General features: G+C 35.0%; 2 protein-coding genes across 5 annotated transcripts in view; one reads left to right on the top strand and one right to left on the bottom strand.

The window, feature by feature from the left end:
• Window positions 1-13,281, top strand: part of LOC148231833 (uncharacterized) — a 34,125-nt gene that overhangs the window by 1,016 nt on the left and 19,828 nt on the right. For 2 of the 4 annotated variants that reach the window (XM_088193311.1, XM_088193310.1), the window contains exon 2: window positions 5,819-6,226. In XM_088193311.1, coding sequence (XP_088049437.1) covers window positions 5,825-6,226 — 402 coding nt within the window. In that variant the 5' untranslated portion in view covers window positions 5,819-5,824. Of the gene's footprint in view, window positions 1-5,178; window positions 5,299-5,818; window positions 6,227-9,798; window positions 10,146-10,201; window positions 10,363-13,281 lie in introns of those variants that run through there. The other 2 variants (XM_088193317.1, XM_088193313.1) reach the window with 2 other exon arrangements.
• LOC148231834 (uncharacterized) lies at window positions 319-3,711 on the bottom strand. Its single transcript, XM_088193201.1, has 2 exons — window positions 3,008-3,711; window positions 319-2,935 (listed from the first exon to the last, which is right to left on the bottom strand). Exons 1-2 carry the CDS (start codon window positions 3,589-3,591, stop codon window positions 2,419-2,421), a joined length of 1,101 nt encoding a protein of 366 aa, XP_088049327.1. The 5' UTR covers window positions 3,592-3,711; the 3' UTR covers window positions 319-2,418.

The following is a 13,281-nucleotide window of genomic DNA, read 5'->3' as shown; positions in this document are numbered from 1 at the left end:
TTAGTATTACACGTATTACTCCACACTGGGCAGGCGTAAGTCATTGCCGGTCTGATTAATTGCTTGTATAATAGAATTTTATTTTTAGTATTTAGCGCACTTTTTCGATTAAAAATTGGTTTTAACGCCGCAATGGCTGCGAGCCCTTTAGATTTAAGTTCGGTTATATGTTTATTAAATTTAAGCTTGGAGTCCAGGTGAATTCCGAGGTACTTAACGCTCGCCTTCCATTCTATACATTTTCCCTGCTCGCTTATAATAGTCGGGGGCAAAGGTTGTCTTCGAGTTGTAAAAATTATAGCCTCCGTTTTGTCCTGATTTATTTTTATTTTCCACTTTTTGAAATAATTACTTAAGAGAGTTAAGGATTTTTGCAATTTTATTGAAATAGGCTTAAGACCGTAAGAGCTACTCATTATCGCCGTATCATCGGCATACATTGAAAGACAAGTATTTTTTAAAATAGGTATATCATTTGTGTACAAAATGAAAAGGAACGGTCCAAGTAAACTCCCCTGAGGAACACCAGCTGGGATATTACGCGGTATCGATTGTTCATTATTTACTGAAACAACATAACTTCGACGATCAAGGTAGGAGCGTAACAAGTGTAGCAGATAGTTAGGGGTTTTATATTTGTGGAGTTTGTAAATCAACCCATCATGCCACACAGTATCAAACGCTTTTTCCACATCTAACAATAAGAGTCCCGTTGATTTTTTCATGTTAAAATTAGCAGAGATGTGCTCTGTTAACCTATTGAGCTGATGAGTCGTAGAGTGGTTTTCGCGGAAGCCAAACTGTTCATTGATAATTTTATTCCCCAAAGATCCCTTTAAACGTGATAAAATTATTTTTTCAAATAGTTTACTGAATGACGGTAATAAGCTTATTGGACGATAATTAATTGCGATAGTGTTATCCTTTCCTGGCTTTCTAATTGGGTGGATCTTTGCGGTTTTCCAAATAGCGGGAAAGTACCCGAAAGATAAGCAGGCATTAAAAATATTTGTTAGATAATTGATGCTAATTCTTGGAAGTTGTTTTATCGTAACGTTATCTAATTTATCTATACCGGGACTTTTTCTATTCTTTAAATTTTTTATGATGTTATTAACTTCTGATAAACCAACTTTGTTCACTAAACTAATATCTACGCTAGATGAATTAATATTTCGTATCGCACGGGCGACTTTGTTGTCTATTTTTGAATCTAAGTAATTTACAGTAAGCGAATAAGATGTGGAGAAAGCGCTGGCTAAATTTTCTGCCTTATCCTTGTTCGTGCATGCGATGGTGTTTCCATTTTTTAATGGGGGTATTTCCGAATGTTTATATTTAAGTGATTTAGTTATTTTCCATAAGGAATTATCTGCCGGGTTTAGATTTTTTAGTTTACGCGTCCACGATTCGTTTTTTATTTGCTGAATTTTATCGCGAATATAACTAGTTACGCGGTTTATTACAGATTTAAGTCGCGGAGATTTATTATTTTGCCACTGTTTTCTTAGTTTATTTTTGATTTTTATTATTTCGATAAGTTGTGGAGTAAGTTGATTTTTATTATTATGATTTTTACGCGTCGGTATTGATGATATTTTGGCTTCTTCGATAACGGATGTTAAATAACTGATATCATCGTCAATTTGTTTAATGTTATGCGGAGTATAATTCTGTCGCTCATCTTGCAAACGAGACTCGACTATATCTTTAAACTTTTTCCAGTCAGCTTTTAAATAGTCAAAAAGCGTTTCAGAGACTACCTCCGCTGAACCCTCCAGCGAGAATAACACTGGAAGATGGTCAGAAGACAATGCCTGAACGCAATACATTTCTGACGTATTTAAGTTACCCTTAACCAAAGCAATATCCAGAATTGACGGCGTCATGTGATTGGAAGGGTAATGCGACGGTGAATTTGGAAAGTTAACAATCGTGTCAGAGTCGCTCAAGTAGTTAAAAAGTGACGCTCCAGATCGATTTGCCCCAGAACAGCCCCAATGCATATGACGGGCATTGAAGTCCCCAGTCAGAATGACCGAGTCTCCTAGAGAAAATATCGAATCTAGATCACTTCGGAGCAGTTCGTCACTAGGCGAATTATACCCCGCAGCAATTATTATTATTTTATTTTTATGAATAATTTGAATCGCGACGGTTTCTAGATTATTAGTGTTAGTGTTTATACGTGCGTGTTTTATCGATTTTTTAACAAATATCGCGACCCCTCCGCCTGGCCTTGAGGGTCGGTCCCTCCGAATGCAGGCAAAGTTAGGTAAATATACGTTAACATGTGGTTTTAGATAAGTTTCGGTGACTACGACAATATCAAGTTTGTACTCACTGATTAACAGCTCCAGCTCTCCGGTTTTATTACGGATCCCACGGGAATTCCACGTCATGAGTTGAATGTCTTCTTTAGAAGAGGTCATCGAGATACTCGACCATCATCAAAGCAATTTCAATTTTGCTAGCGCACTTTCCGGCCTTAGTTCGGATTTCCTGGAGGATAGTCAGCATCCTGCGAAGCTCATCAGTAGACATGACTTCGGATGAGGGCTTCTCAGACTGTCGCGCTTGGGGGCGTTGTTGCGTCTTAATTGGGGTGGCTTCCGGGACGATAGTCGGTTTTTTCACTGCTGGTTTCGTTGGCCGAAGGGCAGGAAACTGACTCTGTTCCAGAGCGAACGTTGGCTTGGGTGCGGTCAGTACGGCGGTATGTGGCTTTTGCTGCCTCTTCTTCATCTGCAGGAGATATTCTGTCCTGCGAGGACAGTCCTTGTAGTTGGCCGGGTGACTTCCGCTGCATCCAGTGCAGGTTGCTGGCGTCTCTCGGTCTTTTTTAGTGCATTCGGAAGTGGCGTGGTTTCCTGTGCATTTCACGCATCTGGGGTCTCGTTGGCAGTTCCTCGCAGCGTGGCCATACTGCTGGCATCTGAAACATTGAGTCGCGTGCGACTTATTACGCTTGTATTTTTCAAGCGTGGCCTTAGTGAAGCAAACGTACCGGATGCTTCTTATGGACGTCACTGTCGTCTCAGCGGAAAATTGCGTCAGGTAGAGCCGCGAGGAGGTCTCTGCCTTGGTGTTCATCGCCGTTACTTTGACGACGCTTAATCCTTGCCGCTCCAAATCAGCAGCGATTTCTTCAACGGGAACCTCAGGAAGCCCCCTCAAGACAGATTTAACTGTCTTGTCTTCGTCGGCAGTGAAGGTGTGAAAGGCACGGCGGCCCTTCAAACCATCCATCAGGGTCGCTCGTAGTTCAAGCGTCGCACACTGGATGGAAACATTACCTCTTCCGGTGTAGCGGAGGGTAAAATTACCTGATTTGGTCATCGACTTGATGAGGTCGATGGTCTGGAGATGTGTGCCAACCACCTCCATGATGACAGGTGGCACTCTTGCGTGTTTACTCCCGGCAACTTCGGGGAGTTTGTCATACCTGTTATGACTTGAAGTCGGCAACAGGTTGGCGTCAGTAGAGGGTCTTGCAGTTTTCTTTGGCATCTGCCATTCATGCTCTGCTGATGGCGATAGGTACGCTTTTAACGTACCCACCGCACGCTTGCGCGTAAGCGTCTTCTTCATCGCGCCGGCAATGTCTCTGGCGTCGTAGTTGTTGCAAATGGTCGCGGGTGGGGGGTCGGAGCTTTGAACGGCAGCGAGAGCAGGCGCGGATGCGTCCGTTCACCGCTGAGGTACAGAGCAGAGTGACCATACGTCTTCTTTTGACGATGATTGTCCTCCTCGAACAAAAATATTCGAGGATACCATATTTTTAGCTCCTGCAGGAAATTTCCGAAATGACCATTTTTTTAATATCCTCCTTTAATATTTTTAAAATCTAGTCACCTCAATAAAATGCAATTCTCAGCGACCTTGATAGCGCATAACAATGACAGTTCAGTGTTGCCAGATACCAAATTTAATAATATTTTTTTTTTACGAATTACTTAAAACCCGAAAATTATATTAATTATACATGAACTGTTTAAATTACTTTTTTTTTTATAAAATACGACTTAATATGTTGGACCGGGATTGTCCCGGTTTCACAAAATTTCCGAGATGACATTTTTTTAGCTGTTACGGCTTAGCGTAAACCTATCCTCTGATATTTTCAAAATCTGGTTACCTTACATTAGCGTATGACCTTCATCTGACTTACCGCATCTGACAGTGACAGTTTTAATACAAGTGTTGCCAGTGCGAACGTCTTTACGAAAATTTGAATCATTACAATTTTTCGCTAAAAAAATGTACTAAAATGTAAAATCCTAAATGCGTGGAGATTCAATAATTAATCCTCCATTTGCCTTGTGTTCCCCTCACTCTACTAGTATAACAGTGCCGTAACCTCAAAATTTTATTAGTTTATGTAGAGTGTCTTCAGAAAAACATTCAAGCGACTTCGTACTGTTTATTTTTGAAATAACTTATCCCTGTGATCAAAATACATATTTTTTTATAGTATTCGTTATTGAATAATCAAGCAAATTATGAGATAGTTTTATTTTTATATATTATATATTATTATTGCTATTATATCACAAATAGTGCGCGATTCATATATAAATCAATGCGCTTTTGCATACATTTTACAGATTACTTTATGATATTTAGTAATTTATTAATTATTTATTCTTTCTGGAGTATCAGAGGTTTGATGTAAATTTACAATTTTTACAGGAACTGAAAACGAATCCACAAAATGTTTTTAAATAAAACGGGGTTGTGAAACTAGTACGCGAAATCCCGGAAAACTACAATATTTAATGATAATTATTACACTTCGATCACAGTAATGAGTTATTTAACAAAAATAGGTATACATATGTACATTATTTAGGAACGGTGAGGCGAAATAGAATTCCTTCGTGTAAAATATCTACAAAATCTGAAGCCAGAATGTTTGTACATTAGAATGACAATAATATTTGTAAATTAGAATGACAATAAAATTGTGATATTATTGAAATAATTTATAGGTACAGAACCACTTCAAACGGTTAACAGATATAACCAGAAAAAAATAATTATGCCCCGCTATGATAAAACAATATAATAAACACATGGGAGAGGTTGGTTTCCTTGACAGCAAAATAACGACGAAAAACAGAAAATGGTATATGAGGCTTGTCTACTCTACTGTATATATTAGTTATAAATGACGAGCTGTTATATCAAAGATCCGACACAAATGTTTCGATAATTAAATTGGTTAATTTTCGGATCGACTCTGCACTATAGAAATATCAATATCAGCAAAACGAGGAAGACCATCAAGTATCCAACGTAAGATTGATAACAAAAGAATACAATTTAATATGACACCCTCACCTACCCAAGATGTACGACTAGATAATAAAAATCATCTTCCAAATTGTAATGAAACTCGATTGAGGTGCAAATTTCTTAGTTGCAAAGCCCAAATATACGTAGTATGTGAAAAATGCAACAGAATTGTTTCAATAAGAACATAAGTGCTTCAAAAAATTCCATACAATGTAATAAAATTTGATTTATTTACAAAATTCATCATACACAATGATCCATATGTGAATCATACTTTATTTTTAAAAATATAGATAATTTTTTTATTATATAAATTGTTGCACCCATCTATATACCTATATGTAAAATATATATGAAACGTACTAATGTAAACTTGATTTAAAACTGATCATGTATAAATTGATTAACTAGTGTTTGAAATTTCGAGAATTAACATTTTATCTGTAACATATATACATTATAGATATACATTTACAGCTTGTATTAAAAACATAATATCCCATTTTTCTATTACTTCCAGGTTGAGATGCCTAGAAATGATTTAACACTGGCTGATAAAATAGCCTTAATCGACCAAATCAAAAGTTACCCGCCTAAAACCACTACTCGCCAGATAGCGCAGTTAACAGGAGTGCCAAAATCTACAATCTCGCGCGTTATAAACCAGCAAGTGCAACTACTGGAACAGTGGGCCTTAGGTGGAAAACCCAAAAAGAGAAATCGATTAGGCAAATATCCAGACGTTAAGAACGCTCTCAATGAATGGTACTCAACGGTGTCAAGCCAAAGAGCTCGCCGCAATGTTCCAAATCTGAAAACTAAGGCAGAAGAATTGGCAAAAAAATTAGGACACACAGGCTTCAAAGCGACTAATGGTTGGGTTTCTCGGTGGAAAGCTAGATTCAATAATTTACACGGCGAGATAGAAGTAAGTATTTATTTTTCTAAATCTTAGTTGTTTAAATATGTCGATGCTAATTGGTTAGATGGTATAATCGGATCAAATTGTTAAATCACTTTGCCATTTTATCCGTTTTAAACGGAGAACGACGTAGTGTGACTTCTAAAAAGTATTGTGGTTATCATTATTTTTCCACAATGTCCATAACTCGCGGATAAAAAGACAAAAACAGAATAATTTTTTTTTTAGAATAGGTTTTAATGTCAGTACAATGAGCACGGGAGCCGTAAAATTTAATTTTTAATATTTTATTTTATAACAATACAGATTTGAGCATAGAATTGCTTTCTCATAAATTAGACATATTATAATTATAAAGTCGTGAAGGATAACGATCCATTCGTTAATGTCTCAATAGCGCATGCCATAAGGTACGCCAATTACTGGTATGCGTGTTGGTTATTTGACATTTCAGAACTAAGCGCACGTGAGAGTCAATCGCGCATGCGCCGTTGCATGCCTCATTCTATTGCATTTCCCGTTGCAACAGTTCCGTGCGAACGGTAGGGCGAAACGCTTGTTTTACCTGGAGTTTTAATCTAAAAAAATACGCGATGGAGTGGGACTCAAGGAAAACGATAAAATTTATTAAAGACTATGAAAGTCACAATTTGCTATGGCTTTCAACGCACCCTGACTATAAAAAGAATTCGAAGCGAAGAGTCGCGATAAAGTTACTCGGTGAAAAATATGATCTAGAATTCAAACACGTGTTGAACAAGATTAAAAGCTTGCGTTCGTATTTTCACCGGGAACGCTTAAATATGAAAAAGAAGAAAATGGAAGTATCTACCTGGTACGCGTACAAACATATGATCTTCATTGTGGACAAGGGTGATAAATATGAAGAGATTGTAAGTTAGCATTAAATTTTCTCTTACTATATTTGACATTACTAGATTCTGTATGTACATATTTCTGCGATTTTTGAAAATTTGGATACCTGTACGCAAATGAATATGCTCTTTCAAAAAATATTAGATTCTAGTATATTCTCCTATCGAAAAGGGCAGTAATTTCTGTTTCGATGATTTTTTCGGAACGGATTACTCCGGACACGAAATATGCGGACAGATTTTTGCGGACACTGATTTTTCCGAACAGGATTTTTGCGGATAATGATTATTTCGGACTTAAAAAGAAAATTGGAACCTAAACTTATTTTTTTAAATCATCATAATTTTTATATTAGTTAACGTTTTAACGTCAAATTAAAGATACAATATCGTAATGATCGTTTTTTATATTCACAATAGTAAAATCAGTAAACATCAATTTGTGGATTGCGTACCAAAAAAATATAAAATAAATTTTTGTTTAGAATCACCAAATACAGATATTTAAAAATAAAAACGGTACAGATTACGATAAAATGATAATGAAATACTTTTACTTACAACAAATATTAAACTCTGTGACGTCTACAATGATTTATTTATTTTTAACACTTACGGTCGATTTACGCGGCGATAATCGCACGACCTTTCAACTTTGATACTGTTCGAAAAAATGTCGATACATCTTTACATGATTTGATCCCAGTTTCTTATGCCTCATATTAATAACAATGAGCTACTTCAGTAAATCCCAACCGGTGGTATGCGTAGGTTCAAGTATTAGCGGCCAACCTTATATTAGGAATTAATGAATAATAAAAAAATGCTCTAAAATCTCTCGGAAGTTGTCCGAGGTTACCGAGAACGAGAGGTAAAGTGGGGGTAATTCAGTCGACTTGGCCAGCTTCGAGCGCTTCCGAACATTATCAGCACTTTTTCCGAGTCAAAGGGACCGAAGTCGGAGCTGCTCTTTCGAGCGCGAGCGGTGAGATAATTCCCATTTCGTTCGCTCGCGTTTTAAGTGACGAGAGTGAGAGAGATAATGATATAGTGGTTCGCAAACTGAGATAGAACGAGTAACTCGGTTCAATTTCAGTATGCGCGTAGGCGTCCTATGGTTAACACGCATGACGAGCGCTGCATCGTGGTCATGTGGTCAATCCTTATGTATTTTCCTAGATCGGCTTATATAAATGTCACACCATAACGAATTCTTATTTAGAATCGATGGCGACATATTCTAGGATAGTCACACATGTGGTGTTCGTAATCTGAAGTATATTTTTTATGCCTTATGGCTTTTTGCACGAGCCGACAAAGATTTTGCGTAAATTGAATATTTACGACCGAAAAGTTTTCATTGATTGGTGAGTGCCCACACAAACTTTTATAATTATCAGTAGCGTATTTTAATAATATGACAATTTAAAAATTGCAATTATTTGGCACTTTTTTCGATCCAGCTGTATGTGACAGCAGCTGCCGTCCGGACGTCGTCCACACCGCGAAGCGCGCGGACATATGAAATCCGTGACAGTGTGGGCGCTTACTCGAAGTCGTAGATCTCGGCCTATTTTAGTTGTAGCTTCGGTTCGGACAACTTCCAGAGAGTGTAGTGGAGGCATAACGTTAAAGTTCTTCCAAACAACTAATTTGTTTATACTAAACACGTTCTTTTAATATGTAAAAATCAGAAGCAGGGAGAGGTCACATTCTATTTCTAATATAGCTGAGCACTGAGGGAAAACCACTCACTATCCATAAAATTTCCGAAAAATAATCTAAAATATTTTTAAATACATTCATGGTTTTGCTTTACACTGCCAAATAAACTAGAAGGTATTTCTAGGATGATGATATTTTTATATAATATCAATACCTCAAGGCAAAAACATGTTAACGAAAATGAGTTACATGTCTTTCAAAGTTTTATGCAATTTTTCTGAAACCTGCAGATAAATTAACTAGCAAGTGAAGAAAATGTTATCTGGACTTATAAACAACTTTTAAATCTTAATTATGCTTCTCTCACGCGTTGTTTTTTGTGTATCGAAAATTATTTCTGAAAAAAAATGCTATTCTGTTTCATGAATCTTATATATAATTAAGGCATAAATTTAAGCATTTACATTAAAGAACCGATAAAAGATGATAGGAATTTGTAAGGAAATGTCAGACATGTCCTCATTTTTTACCGGTGCTTTTTTAAGACAGTTCTTTACAGATACAGCTGTAATTTTATATAATATTTAACATAAAATTAGTTAACTTATACAATTCGCGTTTCAAAACATAATAAATACGAAAGCATGTTAAGAGCTTCACAAGAAAATAACAGATACACGTTGCACATCTGTTTTAAGATAAACGCTAAACAACAGTCGATTTTTAATCCACAAATACTCTGGTTCAAAATTCAGGGAGAAATTGACCGTTCAATTACCAACGTTAGCAGCATTTCACGAAAAAAAATTTAGGTTGGGTAGAAAAACGGCTAATTTAATTATAAAAGGCAATATTTTTAAATTATAATTAAAAGTCTTTCTTGAGAGTTTTGACTTACTTTTACTCTTTGATTTAACTATTAAAAAAACGTATGTTTAGTAGCATATAAAAAACATGTTCCTGCCAGTTAACTAGTTTTGGCTTGGGTCTTTTTAATAACAAATTTATGGTAGAGGTTGCATTTTTATCTTTTTGCAGTTTGATAAACGCAATTCTGCATGTCAGTGTGACTCAATAATTACGCAGATTAAAACATTGTTGTTATCATCTCTACATTCGAATTATCAATCGACATTTGACACTGAACGACATCCGATGTTATTTAACAAAGTCGTTAGTCGTCGATTAGGTGCGTATGCATCTATAATATATTGATCAAAATATGATCGATTTAAAGAAACTCATAAACGCTATCCAGAAAAGATCGGCAATTTACGATCCATTGTGCACGGATCAAAATGTAAAAAATACTCTGTGGAGACAAGTGGGAGAAGAACTGTATTCGGAATGGAACGAATTGCCAATACATATTAAGAATGAGAAAGGTATTATTACTCAGTCGGAGGTTTTTTATTCTATTTTTAATTTGATTTCGCTTTAGGTGCTGAAATGCAATGGACGTGGGATTTCTTGAAGAGCAGGTTTAAGCAAACATATCACACCCATTTTATGGAAAATTCGATAATGAGGACGAATTTTCCGCTTTTTGGCCACATGTGGTTCATGTCGTCGTACATTGAGGACGAACTGGGATTGAATGAGGTTAGTTTTTTTAGTTGTGTTACAAATGTGCAATATAAAATTGTATTATGAGGTTAGAAACGATTACGTGTCATATTTGTAATGTCACGCGTAATTTATAGCATCTTATTTTTATTTTACTTATGAGAAAAGAAATTCATTATAAAATTACTGTAGTTATCGTGTCCTCAAATTTCGATATATCTCATATAAATGACAATAATGGGAAACAATTTTTTTGTACTTTATATTTTTAAACATGCTTTACCTATTTACTTTTTTCTTTAAAATTTTCTTGGGTGCAACTTTTTTCCTGTTTTTAAAGAAATGGAGGAGGCTAAAGAGTTTTACAAGATATATTTTTAAAATAAGTTTTATGAAGATATCATTAAAATTATGACAGTAAGCATGTCCTAAAAACACACAAATTATCAAAAAAAAATTTTTTTTAAAAAAAAATTTTATTTAATTTTTTTTAAAAACTATTTTTCCTTTTTACTTTTTCTCTAAGATTTTTTTGATAGCCGCCATTTTGAAACAGGGTGGCGGATAAGATAAGGCAGGCTAACATACGTTAATTAGTAAACACAAATCGATTGTCAATTATGTTCCTTAGCTTACAGTAGTCTTTTACTTAGGTTGATGCGAAAGTAGTGACCTTTTTTTTTAATGAAGACTATTTTTGAAAAAAAAAAACAATGTTTATTTCATTGATCGCATAATTTCCATTGTTATATCTAAACATATTATTTCATTTATTAATACCATTCCTATTAACATCTTGACAGGCGAAAACTCATCAATTAATATTTTGACTTCTTCTACGAAGTTAATTTTGTAAGGATAAAAATAGATTATAATCGCTATGTGCCAAGCCAAAGTAGTATGTGGAGATTTTATAAGACTTCTCATTTCAGGTTAATCATTTTTTAATGATAAAGGCCACTTTTGTCTTTAATTATCGCGGTGAAAAATAATGCCTTTTATATTCACTAAAAATATCATATTTGTTCTAGCTTAATTATTTTTCGGAACGTAAAGAGATGCTGCTACAGTGGTTGACTATTGTCGATTTCTTGTAGCATTTTCATATAAAACCCAGTTTTCATCTTCCTTTACAATCCGACCACAAAAATGGTTCAAGATTTTGTCTTACGAGCAAAGAACCGCATATTTTTTCTGTGAGAATTAATGTGGCACTCAAATATAGAGCCTTGACACCATTCTCAGTTGATTGAGATGTCTTATAGCGTTTGATTAATTCTTATTTAACCTTTCTATAAGTTCTCTTTGGGTCAGTAGATAGTCTGCGAAGGGCCGATCCTGGGTACCTGTCTGCCCATGTTCAAGCCAATATTTCGCCGCCCTCTTTCGTTAAAATAAATTTTGAGAAAATACAAATATACTCATATATCATGTAGGATAGGACGAACAAATATATTAATTTTAAAACATATTGTTTGTACGAAAATATATTTTTATTTATTAAAATCGCTGAATAAGATTAAATTGTCTTTTTCCTAAGTATTATTTTTTCTTGTTGGAAATATTTTTTCTTATTTTTTTATATTGGAAATTATTGGGACCGCTGAATCAGCCGCCCTCTAGGAATTGGCCGCACACGTGTTCGCCCCCCGCCAGGACCGGCCCTGTGTCTGCGTCCATCATTGCCCGTAGTTGTTCGTCATCAATGTCCTCAAAACATAAAACAAGTTGAAGCAAAATCAACTAGTTTGAGATTTAATACATATTTTTAGTCGCGATAGTTGCATTACTTCATTTTTAAATTAAAAGAATGTCATATATGATTTTTTCGGCCATTATAAATTTTGTATTTAGGTTGTCACAATCGAATACGAATGGAAAAGTAATGACAAAAACATTTTCAAAAGCAATGACAAAACAGTTTTAAATAAATCACAACAGCTTAACACCATCAGTAAATATGTACTGTTAAAACGGCAACTAATTTAACCTTAAATTAAACTTTTTTTATTTTTTCAATGTGATATTTATTTCACACTTATTTTATTGTGACACTTCAGCAAAACATATTAACAATTAAACGATTAAGCTGTAAATTATATCATGAAAAAATTATGTAAACAAAAAAAAGACGCATTAAACAAATTCTAAAGAATTCCTTCGACTAGAATCATCGATTTTTTTCGTTAATCTCAAACCAATTAATTCTTTGCGGACGTTTTTTCCGCCTCGTCGTCCATAATAGACAGGAATTTCGATTTATGCAAAGCTGCTTTTTGTCGCCATCTCGAAAGGTGCTAATCAGCGTGAACCGACACGGATGTTCGCCTCATCGATGTAATCACCTATCTTATCTACCGAAATCATACCGAAGTAATAATATCTAGCATTTACTAAACAGAAATGACCATGGGAATGCCAACGGGGTAAACACAATCAACAATAAGTAGTGAAACACAATACCGAAATAAAATATGTTTTATTTAATTATTATTTATTTATTTTAAATTGATTTAATTTGTTGAAAATTTAATTGATTTAAAAGTAATTTAATAATATTAATAATTTTATTATTCAGTGTTTGAGAAACGCTGCAACAAGCACTGACAACACCATAGATACCCCCTCGCCGATCGCGGATCGTCCCTAGTCAGAGATGACGCCGAAAAATATGATTACAGGCGGCCCTCGACTTTCGCACATAATTGGTTCCTGAAAATGTGTGCGAATGTTGAATGTCCGAAAGTAGAGGGAAGTAAAAAAATTGAAATTGTGTGTATTTTAAAATAGTAAATATATGATATTTAAGAGGCGTTTAAGAGACATGTTTAAGTGGGGTTTGCGGGTGTTTCTTTTGAAAAGTTATTAAGTGTTTTCCACTATTATTTTTCTTTTCTTCATATAGTATTTTATAACATACTATGTCTTTATTGATCGCCCTACACACTTGAGATA

This window comes from Plectrocnemia conspersa, unplaced genomic scaffold, assembly GCF_051122295.1.
Source record: "Plectrocnemia conspersa isolate PC_06_02 unplaced genomic scaffold, ASM5112229v1 ptg000009l, whole genome shotgun sequence".
NCBI lineage: Eukaryota > Metazoa > Arthropoda > Insecta > Trichoptera > Polycentropodidae > Plectrocnemia > Plectrocnemia conspersa.
This window is presented reverse-complemented; position numbering and strand designations above follow the sequence as displayed.

What these genes read in the sequence shown, in the direction of transcription:
- LOC148231834 (XM_088193201.1), bottom strand. Translation starts at nt 3,591, where the DNA reads ATGAAGAAGACGCTTACGCGCAAGCGTGCGGTGGGTACGTTAAAAGCG. An exon ending in ACGTCCATAAGAAGCATCCG is followed by an intron (nt 2,936 to 3,007) that starts GTACGTTTGCTT and finishes TCAATGTTTCAG; the next exon opens with ATGCCAGCAGTATGGCCACG.